Raw genomic sequence first — 23,521 nt, 5'->3', positions numbered from 1 at the left:
TTTTAATATGTAATGTTTAATCAGTATTTAATATGTATATACTATTTAACATTAAATAGTTTAATATTTGGTGTACTTTATTCCCTGGTTTAGGAGCTGTGACTGATGAGAATCAGAGGCCATGGATGAAGATGAATTTGAATTACAGCCACAGGAGCCAAACTCATGTTTTGATGGAATAGGTATATCTGTTTCTTGGTTGTTCCACTTTCCATTTGCCAGATTTGGAATTGTTTATCTATAGGATGGATTTTTAGATCTGTAACTTATTCATACTTAGGTATCTTCTTATTCTATCAAAATCTCATTTGACAGCTCAGTCTTGTCAATAATGCCATCAGTATCAAATTCTTAGCTGTTGACTTTATTCTCATTTTTCCCAGTAAAGTCCTGTTAGTTATTTCTGCTGGTACTGGTTTTGTCTTTTTGCTGTAATGCATTTCTACAATTTTGGTGACCTGTAAAATGCATCTGTTTGTTACCTCACATTTTTGTAGGTTGGAAATTCATATACAGTGTTACTTAACTGTCATTTATTTAGAATTTCACAAAGCCAAACTCAAGAGTGTTGGCAGGGCTTCATTCCTTTGCTGATTGCCTTTTTTATTTTGCTTCTGGAGACTGCCTATATTCCTTTTCATGTTTTACATGTGTGTCTATTTAGCAGTAGCGAATTGAGTCCCTATCATGTTTTAAATCTAACATTCCTTCCTGTCACATTTTATTGGCTCCAGCCAGCAACCCACCCAAGATAATCTGCCTGTATCTTACACTGACACCCTTAATTCCATCTGCAAGATTTCTTTTACCATGTCACACACATATTTTATAGATCCAAGAATTAGAGTTTGGGTGTCTTAGAGGGACTATTTTGCCTATCACTCTAGTTCCCAAACATTTAAGCCTCTCATAAGTATAAAATCCGTTCATTCTCTCCTGAGGTTCTCAGACTTGGCATCCAAAATGCTCATCTGAGTTAAGAAAAATCTAAAGAAAGAAAGTGAAGTCGCTCAGTCGTGTCCACCTCTTTGTGACCCCATGGACTGTAGCCTACCAGGATTCTCCATGGGATTTTCCAAACGAGTACTGGAGAGGTTTGCCATTTTCTTCTCCAGGGATATTCCCAACCCAGGGATCGAACTCAGGTCTCCCACATTTAGAAAAATCTAAAATAGCATCTAAATCAAATGTTCATGATACTCTGGTTATGGTTCATTAGGTATAGCTCAAAGTTTGCAGTTCTTCTTCATCTGCAGTCCTGTACAGAAACAAGTTATCTACTCCCAATGTAAATGGAAGGGCAGCCTTGAATATCCTGGTTCATTCAAACAGGGTGAAAGGAGGGCGAAATGGTATTAATAAATGTTCAAAGATAACTAGGTAGGTTAATGCAGTACTTCCCATTAGGTTTCAAATCCTGGGCCTTTAATGGCTGCCTTGAGTTACCCTTCCCTTTTTCATCAAAGATAGTATTTTTCAACTGAGTAGTTTTGTCTGTGTGCTTCTTATTCCTAGAATCTGGAGTGCCAGCTTTCCTTATGTTGTATTTTTTCTGTCTTCTTTACTCCAAGCTAATAATCCAAACTAGTATTGATTCTGAAAGTATAAATTTTTAAAGAAGTTTGTGAATCTCTTCTCTGTGTCATGGGCATTTTCTTTACTAGATAAGAGATTTATCTACATGGCTTTTAGAAATAATACCACTTCTTTTTGACTTTTGTCAAGATAATTGAGGGACAGTACCCTAAACTCCTTAGAAACATTTTAGTTTGTATACCATTTACAGCCTCAGAAAGACCTTGTTCTCAGACAGTTTGGTGTGTCTGAAATTTCAGGGAGGTATTGAGTCACAGACTACTTTTTCTGTAGAAAAGTTTTGTCCTGACATCACATCGCCCCAGGTTTAACTCTTTTTTCATCTGTTGAGACAGAATATCAAATTAAGTCCTTCTAGCTTTTTATTTATTCTTCTATAATTTCCTTTTCTTTCCTTGAATTTATCATTCCAGCAGAAAGAAACCAGGTTACAGCAGCAACATTGCTAAAAGCTCCTAAGCTTAAATATCTGAGTTAAATTTTATAAGTGACGCTTTCTGTGGAATTGCAGGATAGAGTTTTGCTAATAAGCTACCCATTACAACATAACAATATGTTCCGTTCTTTAGTTTTTGAATAACATGTTCTTCACTATGTTTAAAGCAGTTTTTTGTTTTTTTTTTTTAACTTGGAGGCTAATTACAATATTGTAGTGTGTTTTGCCACACATTCACATGAATTGGTAATGGGTGTACACGTGTCCCCCATTCTGAACCCCTCTCCCACCTCCCTTCCCAGTCCATCCCTCAGGGTTGTCCCAGTGCACTGGCCCTGAGTGCCCTGTCTCATGCATCGAACCTGGATTGACGATCTAGGTCACATATGATAATATACAAGTTTCAGTGCTGTTCTCTCAAATCGTCCCACCCTTGCCTTCTCCCACATAGTTCAAAAGTCTGTTCTTTACATCTGTGTCTCTTTCGCTGTCTCACATATAGGGTCATCATTACCATCTTTCTAAATTCCATATATATGAGTTAATATACTGTATTGGTGTTTTTCTTTCTGACTTACTTCATTTTCTATAATAGGCTCCGGTTTCATCCACCTTATTAGAACTGATTCAAATGCATTCTTTTTAATAGCTGAGTAATACTCCATTATGCATTTGTACCACAACCTTCTTAGCCATTCGTCTACCGATGGATATCTAGGTTGATTCCATGTCCTGGCTGTTGTAAACAGTATCAGCAGTATTTTAAAGTCTAGATTTGTATTAACTATCTGTACATGCTGACTTAAGTGTTCTCTAAGTCAATATAAGAATTTTCTGCCTTGATTGTTTCTTTCTTCTGAGTTCTCACTAACATGAATTGTTAACATCCGTATTTCTATTTGTGGTCTATTAAAGGGGAAATCAAAGCTATTTGACATTTGTAGGAATCTGTTATAGTGGCCCTCCACAATCTGATATCCAAAATCTATATTCATTTCTATGCCAAACTCTATAAACAAATATAACAGTTTAACACAGTGAAATTCTACATTTCACAGTTGCCATAGACAGAAATCTGTTGTGGCATAGCCATGCTATTTGGTTTGGATTTCATGTGGCTGAAATCATGGTTGTCAGCAGGGTGTTACTAGGGCTTTGGGGATGAAACTGATGCCAAGCTAATTCATGTGGTTGGCCGAATTCACTTCCTTACTGTTGTGGGGCCAAAGTCCCTATTGCCTTGCTGGCAGCTCTTTGCTCCTTGCTAATTGTGTACCTTCTCCTGCTTTTCATGTGCCAATACCTCCCTCCCATACCCACCCTCAGGGAACAGAGAATTGCATGTCTCTCAGACCTAATGTTCTGCTTCAACTCTAATGCTAGTCTAGGGAATTTCTTTGCTTTAAGGGTTTGTGTAATCAAATTGGACATACCTAAATTTTGTAGTGAATCACACTGTTTTAAGATTCCTTTAATTATATGCCCAAAGTACTCATGGCCTACATACATCATAATTTGATACATAGACACTTCCAGCCATTGGGACATTGACATTTTGCAAGGAGGGTAGGTCAGCGCAGTCTGTGTACCTCACTGCTCTTCATACCAGTCCTACCACTTAACCCAGGCACTTTTATCTCATTCTTAACCTATAATATTAAATTATTTTCCTCAAAGTTACTTTCATTAACTTTGCCAGTAGAGTACTTATCTAAAATAACATATGGATGGTGTCATATCTGTGTTCATCGTGGGCCCAGAGATAAAGTATAAACCTGAAATCTTTTGTTTTGATAGTGTCCTACTTAAACAGCCCTGTTTTTCAAGTTTTCCTGAAAGGAGCCTTGTGCATCAAGCAGATGGACTCTTGCTTCTTTCCTCCGACTGCACAAGAATGATGATATGCATGAAGTTATAGTAGTGGGAAAAAATGTATTGACATTTACAAATTACCCATGGTTCTAGGTATAGAATATTGTTAAAATGATTAACACAAGTCCTCTTACACATTCAGATTTTAAGGATTTCATTCATTGTATTTTATATGATCATATTGCTATATATTAATGAAACACTAACTTTACCAGGAAATATGGGGATTTTTAACATAAGGTTTCTAAGTCCTATGTGTGTGTATGTTTCTTAAAAAATTTGGGATAGTCTTTTTGGTAATTTCTGCTTGATAATGGTGACTACCTCTTTGGTCACTTGAACATAGTGAAGTGTAGTTGAAATACAGTTATAAAAATACAAAATGTAAATTAAAATATAATTAAATTTATAAATACTGTGTGTGTTTCTCCACAAGTTTCTCCAAAGAAGTCACAGCCTTTGGAGAAACACACATAGTATTTCCTAACTTAAGGGCACAAGAAAGCCTGGGTGAGCATTAGCCAAGGTAGATGGAGGAGCTTTTGTATTTTAACCCTGTTTATTAACACTCTGTTGTTTATCTTTGAGCCAGTCACTTAATCTTATCAGGTCCTCCAATTTCACATGTCCTAATTATGAAACCTCTCATTACAGTTTTTTCAGAATACTTTGCTTACACTTGCATTTGGTCATCACAACAGTCCCATGAGGTATGCATGGCAAATACTACTGTCCTCATTTCACTGATGAGGAAACAAAAAGAGGGTAAATGACTTGTCCAGGGTCACAGATTGAATGTCCTAACTATTCTCTGATTTAGACCTTTTAAAATCAGTTCTCTTTTAATGCTTTCACAGTCATGTTTTTAAGATGGAGTTTAAAGTTATCTATTGCATAATGTGAATTATTACAAACATTGAAAACAAATTATCATTGAGTATTTTGTCAGAAGTTCTATAGAAAGAAAATGTCCTTTTGTTATTATTTCTATATGTAGTTAGATGGGTATTTACTTGTTTAAAGAGTTATTGCATATTATTCTTCAGTCATTCTTGATCTTTTTTGTTCGTTAAAGAATCTGCTCTCAAAGTGTGCCATTGACACAGGGTCATTGGGCTAGGTATCTGTGTAAATTCAGGTTCTCTAAGTCACAGCCAGGGACACTAAGGCAACCAGAGTAGCTAGTTAGCTAAGACTTCCATATTTCTTTGTTACTGGTCCGAGAGCCAAGATACCAGAATTGTTCTCATTTATCTATGTCATATTTGGTTAGGGATATTTTCTTCTTTTCTCACTTATGGCATTCTTGTGTTGTGCGAACAACTGTGAACTTGGTGAAGTCATTTAATCTCGATGAACTCCAGTTGATTTCACCTCTCAACCTTCACTCCTTAACTACAGAATGGAGTACACTAGAGTTTCTTATATTCTGAGGAACTACCCTGGAGATGGAAGGTTAAGGGCTCAGGAAGAGGCTCAGTGGAGGCAAAATACGGTGAACTTGGTCAGGACCCACAGAGACCAACCTCAACCTCCACTGCCCCATACAGCTGCACATTTTTTCATCTTATGGGTCCTCAGAGATTCTTAGTCCGTTGTCTTTCTTATTTTCTCTGTAATTGTGGTGTTCTGTCTCTTTTCATTGATATACCCGTCCTATTAGTTGCTGGTAACTTTTTCTTTTATGACTGCCTTTCTTGTTTTTATATTTCTTTACATGTTAATTGTTTGGGGTTGAGTAAAAATAGTATTTGTGTTAATACCTTATTTCTTAAAGCTGTTTTAATGTTTGACAAAGCCAAGTATATGGGCTGTTTTCCTGGTGGAAATGAAATAACATTAACATCATTTGAGATTGTCATTCATGCCTACCTGAAATTTGTCATTTTAATTTTTGTATTTTTAAGGAACTGATGCTACACACATGGATGGTGATCAAATTGTTGTGGAAGTACAAGAAACTGTTTTTGTTTCAGATGTTGTGGATTCAGATATAACTGTGCATAATTTTGTTCCTGATGATCCAGACTCAGTTGTAATCCAAGATGTTATTGAGAATGTTGTTATTGAGGATGTTCAGTGCTCAGATATCTTAGAAGAAGCAGATGTGTCTGAAAATGTCATCATTCCTGAGCAAATGCTTTCCTCAGATGTAACAGAAGAAGTGTCTTTAGCACATTGCACAGTACCAGATGACGTCTTAGCTTCTGATATTACTTCAGCTTCAATGTCTATGCCAGAACATGTCTTGACCAGTGAGTCTGTACATGTGTCTGATGTTGGACATGTTGAACACATTGTTCATGGTAGTGTAGTAGAGGCAGAAATTGTCACTGATCCTCTGACAGCCGACGTAGTGTCAGAAGAAGTATTGGTAGCAGATTGTGCCTCAGAAGCAGTCATAGATGCCAACGGAATCCCTGTGGACCAGCAGGATGATGACAAAGGCAACTGTGAGGACTACCTTATGATTTCCTGTAAGTCCTGGGGTACAGTGATTGTCAAAGGTGTTTTTGAAGGCTGTCTTTCGTAACTTATATCCGGGGAATATTTTCTTGTCTTAAACTTATATAAAATTAAGATAAATCTCTTAGGCCTGTTTACATTATTTTATAGTATGGTTCCTGTAAGGTAAGCCATAATTAAGGAAAGTCAGATGGTACAAAAATAAATAGTTTTTTCTATATAAGGATTTAGTAGAAGGATAAAAGCTGAAATCATGGAAGATGTGATGAGGCTGTTACCTGCTGTATTATAATTACCACTGAAATTTGGAAGAGTTTCAACTTGAAAAAGAAACTTTTTGTCTTTATAAATGCAGTCACTTTTGCACTTTACTGTCTTTATCCACACTAGTGTCCCTCTTCTCCGTGAAGTAATTATATTTTAAAAAATAAATTCTCTTTTGGCTTGGAATTATATTAGTTTAGTGCTGTGGAATAAAGTAGTAATGTACAAGAGTGTAAACAATTGGATTTTAGATTGATTAGAAATTTAATACCATTGATTTTGCATTCTGCTCATAGCTCTTAATGAAATACTGGGTTTCTTCATTGTATTTACCTTAAAAAATATTTTTTTTTGTTTAAAGTCACCTGGGAAATAGATATAGTTTAGCTTATACTTTGTCATTTTTGTAATAGTAGAACCACTGTTTATAGGGGTTTGCTCTTTTCTAACTTCAGTTTTTCTATATATTCCTTATATTAATGAAGTTCACCTTGTTGACTAGTTCTGTCATCTAGTTGCTGAGTTAAATTACTTGTTTATCGTAAATTGCTAGCTCATGGGACAGTTGTTTTCTTTGGAAACAAGTTCTACTGTGTAGATGGAGTTAAGAGATTCCCATTAATTCTGAATATAAATCTTTATCCCTTCTGTCTTGAGCATAGCACCATTAAAAGTTACTGCACAATTTTGGGGGGCAGCGATGTAAGCATTTATACATCTCTTTTGTGATCAGGCATATCATATGGCCCAACTTTATAATTATAATTTTCTACTTTCAACTGAACTTGCTTACTAGCTGTCACAGATCTAATTGTGCTAGTTTAAATAAATATTCATTGAACTCCTTCTGTGTATAAAACCTTATTCTAGATTAAGTATTGAGGTTCTTAATAATTTACAGTTTCTGACCTTGACTGTATATTCTGAGGAAAATAGGATATGTTTTATATTTATCACAACTAATTTAGGTTTTAATTTTAATGAAAATTTAATTAGAATATACATTTTTTAAAGATGATTTTATCTAGAGATTTCTATTTAATTGGTATGTACTTGTTTTTGCCTTCTATGAAATATACTTCTTTTTATTCTCTTTTATTTAAAACTGTGGGGAAGAGGAATGCTTGGAACCTGTTTTGTTATGAATGCAGTGAAGTTATGGTCTAATCTGATTTTATACATGATAGAGAAACCTGAGACATTGTTACTGACTTTTAATAATAATAGGAAGTATCTCAGTTCTTTGAATGTATTTGTTCAACAAATATAGGTCAAAGAATGTAAACAGATATCTATTCTCCTTCTAGAAATGTCAATAAGTTACTAAATCTAAATGCCTAAGTTTTTATACAACGTTTAGTGTTGATCTTGTCAATTTTCTTCCTTCTGAAGATCTCCCATAATGACTAAGAAGAATTCTCATTTTTTATTATATAGTAATGTATCTAGACACAAATGATTACTTTTACAGCACAATGGCAATATATAGACTTGCAGTCTAGATGCTATTGTTGTTTTTAAATTGACCATGTCTTTCTTGAGGATAGAATTTGATGCATCTTACTTGTTTTAGGTAGCTCTCCCATCAAACTCTATGCAAATTAGGTATGAAATATTTATTGAATATTGAATACATTAATTTTATGGCTGAAATTCTGTCATTATCATGCCCCCTACAGGGTCATCTAGTTTAGATATTTTAACCAGTTGACCTGGTATTATGGTATTAGTTTCCAATTAATTATGACTGGTTATATTGAACATTTACTCTAAAGAGGTTCTGTGATGAGTAAGTAAATTAAGCCCAAACCTTATCTAATGCATAAACTTAGATGATGCATACAATTTATGGTTTATTGCTTTTAATAGTTATATTCTTAAATTCTCTGTGTTTATTCCTTTGTTCAATAGCTAATTGGACATGTTATATACCTTACCATTGTAAGCTCACTACCAGGTGCTTTCTGTTTGTTTTTAGAATTGTTTTTAGAATTTATTTTAAAATGGTAAAAGCGAATAACAGTTTAACATACATAGAAATTGTTTCTGAAAAATGAATAAGGATATTTTAGGGATTATGTCCTACTCAGATACTTTCTTTACTTTTGGTTTCATTCTGTTACTGCACATGGGCTTTCTCTGGTTGTTATGAGGGAAAACTACTCTGTAGTTGTGGTATGCAGCCTTTTCATTGTGGTGGCTTCTCTTGTTGCTGAGCATGGGCCCTGGGGCTTGGAGGCTTCGACAGCTGTGGTACACAGGCTTTGTAGCACCACAGCATGTAGGATCTTCCTAGACTAGAGACAGAACCCATGTCTCCTGCATTGGAAGGCAGATTTCTATCCACTATACCACCAAGGAAGTCTTAATCAGTTTTTAAAAGTTTATTCTGATAAGATACAGAAACAAAGTTTTCTTCGTTAGGCTGAAACTGATGTTTTTTGGTATAAGGACTCTAAAATGTATTTAGGAAATGTATACCAGGTGTACACTATGTCAAAGGAACTGTTAACTCAGCAATAAAAGAAAGTAAATACTAAACTGTTAAATTCAGGAAATCATCATCAAAGTAAAGGCCACTGTGTTGTCACTCTAATCCACTGTATTGTCTGTGTACAAAAGTTTATTTTTTGTTTTTTTTGGCTGTACTGGATGACATGCGAGATCTTAATTCATAAGTAGGGATTAAACCTGCACTCCCTACAGTGGAAGCATAACTCTTACTACTGGGACTGTCAGGAAAGTCACCTACATATAACAAAATTTTAAATGCATATCAGTTCAGTTCAGTCACTCAGTCGTATCTGACTCTTTGCAACCCCATGAATTGCAGCATGCCAGGCCTCCCTGTCCATCACCAACTCCCAGAGTTCACTCACACCCATGTCCATCAAGTCAGTGATGCCATCCAGCCTTCTTATCCTCTGTCATCCCCTTTTCCTCCTGCCCCCAATCCCTCCCAGCATCAGAGTCTTTTCAAATGAGTCAACTCCACATGAGGTGGCCAAAGGTACTGGAGTTTCAGCTTTAGCATTATTCCTTCCAGAGAACACCCAGGGCTGATCTCCTTTAGAATGGACTGGTTGGATTGCCTTGGAGTCCAAGGGACTCTCAAGAGTCTTCTCCAACACCACAGTTCAAAAGCATCAGTTCTTTGGCACTCAGCTTTCTTCACAGTCCCAACTCTCACATCCATACATGACCCCTGGAAAAACCATAGCCTTGACTAGACGGACCTTTGTTAGCAAAGTAATGTCTCTGCTTTTGAATATGCTATCTAGGTTGGTCATAACTCTCCTTCCAAGGAGTAAGCGTCTTTTAATTTCATGGCTGCAGTCACCATCTGCAATGATTTTACCCGTGACAAAAATTACACTTTTAGGAATTCATATAGGTACGCTTGCATATGCATGAGATTCTGAATGTTTACCCAGAAGCTCTCAGGAATTGTTCTGCAGAGAAAGAAAGAGAAGTCACTCAGTCCTGTCCGACTCTTTGCGACCCCCTGGACTGTAGTCTACCAGGCTTCTACATCCATGGGATTTTCCAGGCAAGAGTACTGGAGTGGGTTGCTATTTCCACTGAAGTTGTGACTTGCAGGGAGACATTTTTTATTGTATACCCTTTGTACTGTTTGAACTTTATACCATATGTAAACTAATTGGCAAAACAGTTAGAAGCAGCAATAAGAACTAAAATACATAATTATCAATCTTGTCATAATTTAGAAAATTACAAAAATGAAGTGGTTAAAAAATTGAATTAAACATTATGAGAAAATTGATAGAAACTAAGAAGGTGACTTTTAAATTGTTAAAAGACAGTAAATCTTGAAAGCCAGGCAGAATTGATTCTTCTAATACAAATGATCTTTGCTCAAAAAGAGTAATGGCAGTTTTCTTATTAGGAAAAATGGAGGCTAGAAGGCAATGGATAATGTATTCAACATGTTAAAAGGTGAACAAAGATTGTCAACTAAGAATTCTCTAACTAAAGTTTTAAAAATAAAGGGGAAATCAAAACCTTCCCATGTTAAAAGAAAAGCTGCAGTAATCAAGACTTGTCTAGTGTTGGATAAGGATAGGCATGTAAGTGAATGGAGTAGAGTCCACACATATAAATTGTACATCTGTGGTCAGTTGATTTTTCACAAAGTTGTCAAGATAGTTCAGTAAGGTAAAAAATAGTCTCTTCAGCTGATAATAATAAATACTGGGATAACTGTAAACTGTACTGGGATAATTTTTACATCCACATATAATTGAATGAAGTTGGGCCACTATCTGGAACGTATGCAAAAATAACTCAGGACTTCAATGTAGGATTCACTGGTGGCACAGTGGAAAAGAGTCCACCTGCCAATGTAGGAGACATGGATTTGACCCCTGGTACGGGAGGATTCTAAGTGATACGGAACAACTGAGTCTGTGCATGGTAACTATGGAGCCCACATGCTGCAACTGCTTATTCTCATGCCTAGAGCCTGTCCTCTGCAACAAAAGAAGCCACTGCAATGACAGCCTTGGGCACCGAAATGAAGAGTAGCTCTCTTCTCACAACTAGAGAAAGCCTGCGCAAAGCAAGGAAGACCCAGTGCACCAAAAATAAAAAAAAGTTCAGTATTTAAAAAACTAACCTTTAAAAAGAAAAAAAAGACTTAAATGTAGGAGTTAAAATTCTAAAATATTGAGAAGAAAATTAGGTGCAAGTATTAAATTGAATTATTAATGGCAATAGTTTCTCAGGTTTGGCACCAAAAACCACAAACAGCAAAGGAAAAATGAATAGAACTAAGTCAAATTTGAAAATGTTTTTGTTTCTCAGACACTGTCAACAAAGTGAAAAAATAACTTAGTGTTGGAGAAAATATTTCTGTGTATTTCTGAAGCCTATATTTAAGGGTCTAGTAACCAGAATATTAAAGTTTTGCAATTCAGTAAGGAAAAGACAACCTAATTTTGAAAATGGCAAAGAACTTGAGTGGATATTTCAGCAAAGGAAAAAGTAAGCATCTAGGAGATCAACGTCGTTAGTCGTTGTTGTTAGTAGTAGTCATTAAGTAGTCACTAAGTTGTGTCTGACTTGTGTGTGACCTCAGCCACAGAAGAAGTCAGTCAGGCTCCTCTGTCCATGGAATTTTCTGAGGCAAGAATAATGGAGTGGATTACCATTTCCTTTTCCACAGGATCTTCCCAACCTTGTGATCAAACCTGGGTCTCTTGCATCGGCAGATGAATTCTTTACCATCTGAGCCACTTGGGAAGCCCATTTACGAGTCATTGCTGTGTGTGTGCTCAGTTGTGTCTGGCTCTTTGTGACTCCATGGACTGTAGCCCACCAGGCTTGTTTATATGTGAGTTTTCCCAGACAAGAATACTGGAGTGGGTTGCCATTTCCTTCTTTAGGGGATCCTCACTACCCAGGGATCAAACCTGGATCTTCTATAGGCTTATTCCTTAACTCCTGAGCTGATGGAGAAGCCTTATTTCTATTTTACTTGGTAGAAAAGGAGAACAGGGATGTTTTTAGGAAGGTAAATTGATAGCAGTGTCGGGGCAATAGGTGGGAAGCCTTGGAGAGGGAAGATCCAGTAGATAATCATTAGGTTCCTGGGATCTGAGCAGTGATTGATCAATTTTAATGATGACCTTATCTTGAAAGATTAGGCAGTTTAAATAAATGGAGAGATAAGCCATATATTTGCATTTTATATTTTAACATATCATAACAGATGGTAAAAGATACCTCAGTTTATGAGGTTAGTTTAGAAAAAGTGCAGTACCAGTGCAAATTTGATACCATTTTTTTCCATGTAAAATCATAAATAATTTTTTCCAGAAGTTTAGAGAAGTAAGATAACATAACCTGGTGAAAAATGAAATGAAACAGTTCTTGAAGACATCTTTCTCATTCCTTCTCCATCACCTTTTACTTAGTAAGCTCACCTACTTTTGGCAATTAACATGCCACCCCAAAACTTTCATTTCTTGATCTGTGAGAAGGGAGACAAAATGTTTATAACTGCCGAAGATATTATAAAATGCTATGTGTAGAAGGTAGCTCTGATTAGAAGCAGTCCTAATTTCCAGAAATTTCACTTGTTGTTTGGAGCAGCCTTATTTGAAAGCTCTTTTTCTTTCTTGTTAGATGATTCAATTTTATGCAGGCTTTAGTAACAGGACACCTATATTTTTAAATTTTTATTTTTTTAATTTGGTGCAGAGGAAAAGCTCTGCTGTGGTTTTTTCATTTGTTTGTTTGTTTTTATGGCCACACCACAAGACTTGGAGGATCTCAGTTCCCTGGCCAGAGATTGAGCCAAGGCCCAAGCAGTGAAGGCCTGGAATTTTTAACTGCTTGACCACTAGGAAACTCCCTTTATTGCATATTTTTAAAACCATAGACACAACTAGAAGAATCTTCTACAAGCTACAGGTAAATATGTGATATTTTGCAATTTGAAAATTATTGAATTTCCCAGCCCTCAAGAGTTTTATGATTCCCTACAAACTACCACTTGTAAAATAATCTAGTATTTTCTTACAGACACCGAACATTAGATTTTTCAGTACCTGGCCTCACTGTTATCTCAGCTGGTAAAGAATCTGCCTGCAGTGCAGGAGAGTCCAGTTAGATTCCTGAGTTGAAAAGATCCATGGAGAAGGGATAGGCTACCTACTCCAGTATTATTGGGCTTCCCTGGTGGCTCAGACAATAGAGTCCACCTGCAGTGTGGGAGATCTGGGTTTGATCCCTGGGTTAGGAAGAGCCCCTGGAGAAGAGAACAGGTGCACATTTCAATATTCTGGCCTTAATAATTCCATGGACTCTATTCCATGGGGTTGCAAAGAGTTGGACACAGTTGAGCAGCCTTCACTCACACTTAGAATCATTTTTTTTCAGATTTGCCCAAAGACGCCAGCTTCATCTATAATTAAGGTTCTTATTGTTTGGTTCTCCAAAGGATTACAGATTTATTCTGGATTCTCCTGCCTCCTTTGCTGAGATCTTCACCCTCTAATGCTGTCTTAGTTTGATACACCCAAGTCACTTTAAGGGAAATAATCAGGTCTGATATATCATAGTAGTTTGATACGTAGTCATGCAAAAATATTCAGGTTTGAAAAAAAAAAGGCTATGTACATATCAGACCCAGAGTTAAGGACACCATGCCTTTTTGTCCTCACAAGCTGTATTTATTTAAACATTGTCAAGACGTTTTAGATAAACTCACAGTTCAGGGAAGGAGGAGTGGGTGTGTATGTGTATTTATTAATAATTGGCAAGAGTTCAACAAGCTGGGCTTTTTGAATTTTGGTATCATTAAACTCTTCGTCTACCAACGTATTCTCCCTCAGTCATCAAGTTCTTAATCCCAGTCTACCAGTCTCTTACTTTTAAACTTGAGTCCTTGCCTCCTCTTGTGTATATGTGCTTGAAACCACAAGTCAGGACTTCTTTTTTTTCTTGCTTTCTACATTTCTCACTACTGTCCAGCCCTCTGCCCCCAAATAATGTACCTACCTTTCTTTGCTGTTTACTTCCAGGACTCAAATAATGTACATCCTCCAGTATACAGAAATTTTCTTGATCTTTGTTTCTGGTCTCTCTTTCCTTCCAAGATCTGATTTAGCAGTTTACAGTCTTCTAATTCCAGAATCTCATTTTCTTTATTATCCACAGACTTTGAACATGCTGAAATACTTTTTTATCAGTTAGATAGTAATCACTTTGATTTTGCAGTCCTTTTGGATTACTGCTCCTTTGTCTTCCTTTTTTAAACTCAACCTTAAATTTACATCTTACATCAGATTCTCAACCTGCTACAGTCTGACCCTCACAGCATTCACTAAAACTCTTTTCATCAAGAACATCAGTGACCTCTGAGTTACTGTAGGCCAATGTAGTTGTTATTCTTGACTTTGTTTGGGTGTTGTGTTATCGTATGGGTTATAGAAGGATTTACACTTCCGTAAGATTTCAGAATGCTGTTTGAAAGCAGTTTTATGAAGTAATTTCTTAGGGGAGGTGATAGTGTTTACTTGTAGTAAGAAAGAAACTAAAGTGTCCATTTTTCATGAGTGTAATACCAAATTTATCTGAATATTCTACAGAAGAATATTCTGCACTTCTATGTAAGAATTTGTTTAAACAGAGGTAATTTTTTGATCTTTTAAGGGAGATGATGGGGGATTTGGAGAAGTATTTTAAAGATAGCAAACTCTAAATTCTTTGTAAACCATTGTTAAGAATTTAAGGCATAAAAAATTACATAGTCAAAACCATCACCACAGCCTTAGGTGAGTTGTACTTGAGTCATAAACATATTCAACTGATCAGTTTTCAGAGAAGCCATCTTTGGTTAAATATATTGATTACTGGCTTTTCCAGAAAGTCACCTTAAATATCAGAGAAAATATTCTTAAAATACTGAAAGTTGAAGAATGTTAGTTGGAGAAGGCACTGGCAACCCACTCCAGTACTCTTGCCTGGAAAATCCCAGGCAGAAGGAGTCTGGTAGGCTGCAGTCCATGTGGTTGCTAAGAGTTGCACATGACTGAGCGACTTCATTTTCCCTTTTCCCTTTGATGCATTAGAGAAGGAAATGGCATGGCAACCCACTCCAGTGTTCTTGCCTGGAGAATCCCAGGGACGGGGAGCCTGGTGGCCTGCCTTCTATGGGGTCGCACAGAGTCGGACACGACTGAAGCAACTTAGCAGCAGCAGCAGTTGGGAGTCACATGGGTCAAGTTTTGTATTCTGGCTTAGGGCTTCCCAGGTGGTGCTAGTAGTAAAGAATGATCCTGCCAGTGCAGGAGACACAAGGATTGGGTTCAGTCCCTGGGTCAGGAAGATCCCCTGAAGGAGGACATGGTGAGCCACTCCAGTATTCTTGCCTGGAGAATCCCATAGACAGAGAAACCTGATGGGATGCTTACAGCCCAGGGGGTTGCAAGGAGTTGGACATGACTGAACACACATGCTTTGTTTAGATCATTAGCTATGTGACCTCAAATAAGTCATTCAACTTGCATAAACATCTTTCCTCTCCTTTAAAATGTTGACAGTACTTTAAAATCTCCTTGCTAAGTATCCAGTGATTGGGGATAGGTAATCACTTAATAAATGGTAGGTATGTTATTAGCATTATCACATTCTTTTTCTGGGCTTTGGTTCTGCTTCTCTGTGCAGCTCTGCAAGATAGATGAGTTAGTGGCCAAAGCAGAGAGGAGACTCCTTTAGTCTTTGCTTAATGCACATGTTGATGATGAATTGAATTATACTGGCTTGGTTTTTATCAGTCTTCGACAAAGTTTCCTTTGTGCCACAGGTAGCACAGTATGAAAGGTTACATGATTTGGGAATTATATTTTTCATATTATTTTTATCCAAAATATGTTTCTTTTAGAGATTTTTAAGTTCCCAAACCTTAAGCATAATGCTGCCACTTATTTTTTTTCTTCTGGTACAAAGTTCAAAATAGGAAGTATTTGTTCTTTATTTTCAAGTCTCTATTATTAGAAATCATGTGAGTGTCAATTGATAGGAAAGAGTTGTTTGTCTTTTTTGCAAAAAACCTAACCTTCTTTAGGGTTTATAAAAGTATGTTGAAGTATGGATTTACTGCATTCTCAAGCAGTGACCCAGACTTACTACTTTTTACAAAACTGAAGTATGTGTGTTTGTATGTATTATATGCATGTACATACCATGTCTGTGAGTATATAGTTTTACATGAAACAGTTTGATGTTTATACTGACCAGTGCAATACGCTTTTTTGAAAATGATACTCTGATTTTTAAAAAATACATATAATTCTAATACAAACTAATATAACCAAACAGTATTCAGGAGTAGTAAACATGAGGTAACACCAATAAAAAACCTTTATATTAAGGCTATTACTTGCTAATTTTTCTAGTAGGACATTTTCCACAGGATCTTTGAGATTATAAAATGCTTTTAACCTTACTGATATGTGTATCCAAAGGTAAAATACATTATTTCATTACTTTTGTTAGTTTCCTAAATTATCGGCATTTTACTTTTAAGTATTTTACCTAAATAGCTTGCAGAATTTTCAAAATTTTAGAAAACTTTCAAGATTTATTCATTGAATCATCTACTTTCTTGGTAGAATCATTGAGTTTTACATGAATCAATGTAGAGATTATATTTGGAAAAAAAGAAATTTTGAAAATGGTAATATTTAAGTTTCTGCTGTTAGTAATTATGTCTTCCCTGCCTTTTTAGTGGATGATGATGGCAAAATGGAACAGGACTGTTCCGCTGGTATGACCATAGACAGAGAGTCGGAAATTGATCCTTGTAAGGTGGATGGCACTTGCCCTGAAGTCATCAAGGTGTATATTTTTAAAGCTGACCCTGGAGAGGATGACTTAGGTAAGGAGAAACCTTGAGCACATTATGTGTGCTTTGTGCTCACTTGTGTCCAACTCTCTGTCTGTCCAGGGGATTTTCTAGGCAAGAATACTGGAGTGGGTTGCCATTTCCTTCCCCAGGGTATCTTCCCAACCCAGGGATCAAACCTGCATCTCCTGCCTCTCCTGCAGTGGCAGAGAGATTCTTTTCCCCTGCTAAACATGGGAATATCCCCATCAAACACTTTAACCTAATTACTTTAGGGTGTTTTAGACTGAAAATACTTGTAATCGTTTCTGAAGATAACTTTTAAAACAGGTTTTTATTGTATTAATACAAAATATTGAAAAAGCTAATTGCTTATTAAGATGAAACAGGAGGAAATGAAGTTTTCACATAAATACTTGGAATTGTCATCTTCCCTCATAGGTGGGACTGTCGACATTGTGGAGAGTGAGCCTGAGAATGATCATGGAGTTGAACTCCTTGATCAGAATAACAGTATTCGTATGCCAAGGGAAAAGATGGTTTATATGACTGTCAATGACTCTCAACAAGAAGATGAAGATTTAAGTAAGTAGGTGGCCTTTTTGTGGGAGAGCGTTTTATGTTTCTTTATGCTTTAAATTTTTAAAACTGTACCACTATTTGAAGGAAAAAAAAGTCGTACTATGGCAGACATTATTGTACTGCCATAGTGCAAAGAAAAATATCAGTGATTCTTGGTGTTTACTCAAGATACCATTTTATAAACAAATTATGGTGAAAACCAAGAAAATAATTCATTGAATAAATGTTTATAGTGTATTTACTATATGAAAGTAGTATTCTAGGTATGTAACACTTGAACTTTCTGTTTGTTAACAGAATTCAAATAAAAATATTTTTCCTATCTGGTCTGTAAACTTGGTCACAGAAGTGGTTCTGTTAATTTTGTACTCAGATGTTGCTGAAATTGCAGATGAAGTTTATATGGAAGTGATTGTAGGAGAGGAAGATGCTGCTGTTGCTGCAGCAGCTGCTACCACTGTTCATGAACAGGAAATGGATGACAGTGAAATCAAAACCTTCATGCCAATAGCATGGGCAGCAGCTTACGGTAAGTCACATTGCAGCTTTAGGATTGTATGGTTCTTGAACATGATTTGAAAATTTAAAAATAGGTTTTGTTGTCTTAGGTTTCAGAAATATGAATACTAATGAACTGATTTAAGTAAAAACCGAGAAAAATGATAATAGTCTATCATTTGTCTTTAACTTTAATAGGAACTTTCTTTATGCTTATGTTTTTTAAGAAGTATGAAGACTTCCAGAGGGCATCTCAGGTGGCTCAGTGGTAAAGAATCCATCTGCCAAGTGAAGGAGACTTGGGTTTGATCCTTTGGTTGGAAAGATACCCTGGAGGAGGGCATGGCTACCCACTCCAGTTTTCTTGTCTGGGAAATCCCATGGACAGAGGAGCCTGGCGGGCTACAGTCTATGGGGTCACAGAGTCAGACATGGCTGAGCATACATGCATGTAGATTTCAGGCTCAAACTTTTTCATCTTTAATGTGTAGCTTGTTTGAGTGAGAATGAGAGTTAGTGGGGGAAAATGATGCTGTATTTGGAAGCTAGGCATTCCCTTTCATCTTATATAAATGTGCCCAATGTTTATACCTAGATAGGCAATTTCTCTCATTCATGAGTATCATGGCTTTACATTGTTGTCATTAATAAAGAGTCCCTAATTCTTTATAATTTATAATACTGTATAATTTTGTTTTTTACTGCACATTGTTAGGTAATAATTCTGATGGAATTGAAAATCGGAGTGGCACTGCAAGTGCTCTCTTGCACATAGATGAGTCTGCTGGACTTGGCAGACTGACTAAACATAAACCAAAGAAAAGGAGAAGACCTGATTCCAGGCAGTACCAAACAGGTGAGGGCACATGAGTTCCACAACACAGCATGCTTTGCGAGATCTCAGAGGAAATTCCAGTATATATTCCGTAAAGGTGTTGTGATGGCATTTTAGTTGCTAGAATACTTGCACTGAATTTGAAAATACAGTTTTTAAGAATTAAGTGATATTCATGAATGATTTCCTTTCATAAAAAGAAACAGTTTCGAATCAGGATATAATTCAGGAAAAACATTGAAAACTATCAGGTTACATTATTGGAAATGCAAGTAAATCACTAAAATGTTAGGTTGGTTAACTTTAAATGAAAAAATTTAAAGTCTTTTTGTGTCAGCATGAAGCAGGCACTTTGACAGAGGAGCAGGACAAATACTACAGCTGTTAATTGAATATATTTCTTTTCTGTATAGCTTGTCTAGTGATTTGCACATTAGAATTTTTTATGGCTGTGATTGTAGTTTACTCAATTAATATAAATTTGACAATTGACATAAAACCAAAATGGTTGAGCTTTATGAATGTTTTCCCCAGATATCTAAGCAAATACGGCTTTCAGTTTTTGCTGCTTCATATATTTTAATTGGGTTTTTATTATCTTTTAATTATATTTTAATTGGTACAGTCATTATGAGTTTTCTGGACCAAATTCACTTTATTACTATGGTAACTGTTTTTTGTTGAAAAGTGTAATATATAAGAAAGAGTACTTGTAAATGTGTTCAGAACTCACTTTATATGCTTGAAGAGACGACAACTGAACTTCATTGGATCACTTATGCTCCTTTCTTTTCCTTTCTTAGCAATAATTATTGGTCCTGATGGACATCCCTTGACTGTCTATCCTTGTATGATTTGTGGGAAAAAATTTAAGTCGAGAGGTTTTTTGAAAAGGCACATGAAAAACCATCCTGAACACCTTACCAAAAAGAAGTACCGCTGTACTGATTGTGATTACACTACCAATAAGAAGATAAGTTTACACAATCACCTGGAGAGCCACAAGCTTACCAGCAAGTCAGAGAAGGCCATCGAATGTGATGACTGTGGGAAGCATTTCTCCCATGCTGGGGCTTTGTTCACTCACAAAATGGTGCATAAGGAAAAAGGAGCCAGCAAAATGCATAAATGTAAATTCTGTGAGTATGAGACAGCTGAACAAGGGTTATTAAATCGCCACCTTTTGGCAGTCCACAGCAAGAACTTTCCCCATATATGTGTAGAGTGTGGTAAAGGTTTTCGTCACCCATCAGAGCTCAAAAAGCACATGCGAATCCATACTGGAGAGAAACCGTACCAATGCCAGTACTGCGAATATAGGTCTGCAGACTCTTCTAATTTGAAGACGCATGTGAAAACTAAGCATAGTAAAGAAATGTCTTTCAAGTGTGACATTTGTCTTCTGACTTTCTCAGATACCAAAGAGGTTCAGCAACATGCTCTTATCCACCAAGAAAGCAAAACACACCAGTGCTTGCATTGTGACCACAAGAGTTCAAACTCTAGTGATTTGAAACGTCACATAATTTCAGTTCACACAAAGGACTACCCCCATAAGTGTGACATGTGTGATAAAGGCTTTCACAGGCCATCAGAACTCAAGAAGCATGTGGCTGCCCACAAGGGTAAAAAAATGCACCAGTGTAGACATTGTGACTTTAAGATTGCAGATCCATTTGTTCTAAGTCGCCATATTCTCTCAGTTCACACGAAAGATCTTCCGTTTAGGTGTAAGAGATGTAAAAAGGGATTTAGGCAACAGAATGAGCTTAAAAAGCATATGAAGACACACAGTGGCAGGAAAGTGTATCAGTGTGAGTACTGTGAATATAGCACTACAGATGCCTCAGGCTTTAAACGGCATGTTATTTCCATTCATACAAAAGACTATCCTCACCGTTGTGAGTACTGCAAGAAAGGGTTCCGAAGACCTTCAGAAAAGAACCAGCATATAACACGACATCATAAAGAAGTTGGCCTGCCCTAACAACAATACTTCTACAGTCTTTGAGAAGATATTGGGCTTGAAAGGAGAAATTTCATTTTAAAGCTAGTCAATCTTATTCACATACAGTACTGTATATTGATTTATACTGTGTACAGGTAGGATTATTTCTTCACTTTTCATTTTACTCAGTAGAGTGTTCTGCATCCTCTTCAGTTTAAATGAGGAAAAGTAGCAACCAAAATTTTGTTTTTAATAATCTCTGAGTCTATATTGAATTTTTCAGTCTTAAAAGTTTTACTATTTAAGTTTTTATTCACCTGTATGGTACTCTTCTAAGACCATGTAAAGATTTAAAAAAACATAGTATTGGTAACTCTAAAAGTAATTATTTTCTCATTTTCCCACACAAATTTTAGCATTAAACAGAAACATCTGCTAATGTCAATGAGAGATTTTACTGTCAGGTCTAAATTACAACATGAAAGTCATTTCCTTGTCTGGCTTAACATTTTCAGGTCACATAACCATGAAACTTCCCACTTGAAACTCTACATTTGCTGAATATAGAATATTGGCTAGGTTTGTGTTTAATTTTCATTCTGTTTAACAGAAAAAGTGTGCTTCGTTTTACCCTCTTTGTAGTGTTGTGGGTTTTTTTGCCAGGATAGCATGCTTTTAGAAAGTCATATTGAAAGGTTTTGTTTTTCCTGTTTTTTATTCTTTTGTCTGTACTCCTTTGTTTTGGAATAATTGTGTTTGCAGATGAGAAGTGAACTAAGTTGAAATTTTTTCAGATGTATGTGGCTCATAGATTGCACAATTGGTTGTGTAAGGTACCCCCAAATTTTGTGTGTACCTTTTTGTTGCTTGCTTTATGTACGTACACACCCAATCCCAAATTTTAAGTCTATAATGGGAAGAATTAAAGGTACTATAACCTGGAAGATCCAGGGTATATGAAGGAGCATTTTCCCCAGCTTGTAATTCAAAGGTTGCAATTTAGCTGAAGAACTAGGGGAAAAAATGACATTAGTATATTTATAAAAAGTTACGATAACCATCTTTGGTAATTGGAAAAGAAAAGTAATTTCTAGATACAATGCTTACATAACAGCTTTATCTTTTATACCTTAGAAAATTTCTGAAAAGCTAATGGAGTATCAAGACATTTGTCTCTCAGTTCTGACTGAGAAGCTTTTAAAGAAACTGTCGTCTCAGCGAATAAGATGGTAGTGTAACAAAAGAGTAGCTCTGTATACTGAAGACTACTGCAAATTAAACTTGACAAGTGTTGACATTTTAACATATAAAATGAATCCAAAGTTAATTACAATTTGGTTAATACAAATTTTATACCACAGTTAAATGCTTTTTAGTGTTTTAGTGCTTAAATTAGCTACTGGCACATATATACTGGCACAGTAGGGGAGATTAGAAATTTTTATTAGGCTAAGTACCTTAAAACTTCATCATATGGTGCTTTCTTCTACTCCTATAAAAGTTTCACCTTCTGCCTTTCTCTGTGCCATTAATATTCATGTTCAAAAGTTACATTAATAGGGTTAGAAATCAAATTGTTTGGGTTTATTGACAGCCACTCAAGGCTAGGTTAATTTATTCTCATTCTAAATCAAGTGTTTTAGGTACATAGGAATTTAAACTTAATGCCAGCCACAGTCACAGGATGGATTTTGGAACCTCTTCCTTCTTGGCCTCCATGTATGTCCTCACCTATTTTAGTATCCATCTATTGTTCTGTTCTGGGAAACTGTTCATGTGTGTAAGAATCTTTTAAATCTCCCTTGAATTTGTTAATTCCTAAAGTAACAGAAAATGTTTAATGAAAGTTTACATTTATGAATTTTAGAACATTCTGTAAAATTAATACAGATAAATAGCTATTTATATTTTAAAGAATACACTGAAGGATAAAGAACACAGAACTTTACATATTTCTCACATATTCTGGAGTCACAGTTGTTTTTAAGCACAATATTGAAACCTTCAAAAGGTATTTAAGGATTTGGTCAAGTAAATACGGTTAAATATTTGTCTTCATAAAGAAAAAACTAAATTATACTGTTATGTGCTGATATTTTTGAAGTTGTTTTAATCATTAAAACAACTTGATTAGCAAAGCTAAAAAAAAAAAGGATGTTTCAATTTAATGTTTTAAAGAGGTACCAGTTTTTAGAAAACATAAGTTATTTGTTGAAATAACCTGTTAAATATTGTATGTTCCTTCCTCTGTACATTGTAAAATACTTAAGAAATTCATACAGAGAAATGTGACACTATTATAAATGTGTACTTGAGAGTAACATGCAAAAATAAAAATCAGACTTATTTTCCTGATAATCAGTGTTTAGTCTGTTACCAGTACAAAGTAATACTTCTTTAAGGGGGGAAAAATACAGTTTTGTTAAATCTAACATAAAACAGTGGACTGTTTTTTGTGGATTTTTAAATTCTCTGTGTGGCAGTGGAATGTGTTCAAAATACTTAGTTGCCCTTCCTTTTTTGACTTGGTTAGAAATGTTTCCTGTGAATTTGCAGGTAATACTTTAGTTGATTGTTGAATCCTATTAATTATCATGTGTTTGAAAAAAAATTTTTTTTGAAAAGATTTGTTTTTTCAGCATTTCCAAATTC

At 35.8% G+C, this 23,521-nt stretch overlaps 1 protein-coding gene across 1 annotated transcript in view; it reads left to right on the top strand.

The window, feature by feature from the left end:
- Positions 1-23,227, top strand: part of LOC133243842 (zinc finger Y-chromosomal protein) — a 73,253-nt gene extending 50,026 nt beyond the window's left edge. Inside the window, exons 2-8 of the mRNA XM_061410565.1 lie at positions 94-182; positions 5,812-6,381; positions 16,890-17,039; positions 17,448-17,591; positions 17,962-18,117; positions 18,802-18,942; positions 19,725-23,227. Coding sequence (XP_061266549.1) covers positions 122-182; positions 5,812-6,381; positions 16,890-17,039; positions 17,448-17,591; positions 17,962-18,117; positions 18,802-18,942; positions 19,725-20,908 — 2,406 coding nt within the window. The 5' untranslated portion in view covers positions 94-121 and the 3' untranslated portion in view covers positions 20,909-23,227. The remainder of the gene's footprint in view (positions 1-93; positions 183-5,811; positions 6,382-16,889; positions 17,040-17,447; positions 17,592-17,961; positions 18,118-18,801; positions 18,943-19,724) is intronic.
- Positions 23,228-23,521: the final 294 nt, after the last annotated feature.

The sequence above is a fragment of the Bos javanicus genome, chromosome Y, assembly GCF_032452875.1.
Source record: "Bos javanicus breed banteng chromosome Y, ARS-OSU_banteng_1.0, whole genome shotgun sequence".
NCBI classification, from domain to species: domain Eukaryota; kingdom Metazoa; phylum Chordata; class Mammalia; order Artiodactyla; family Bovidae; genus Bos; species Bos javanicus.
The sequence above is the reverse complement of the archived record's forward strand: the minus strand, read 5'-3'. Positions and strand labels throughout refer to the sequence as shown.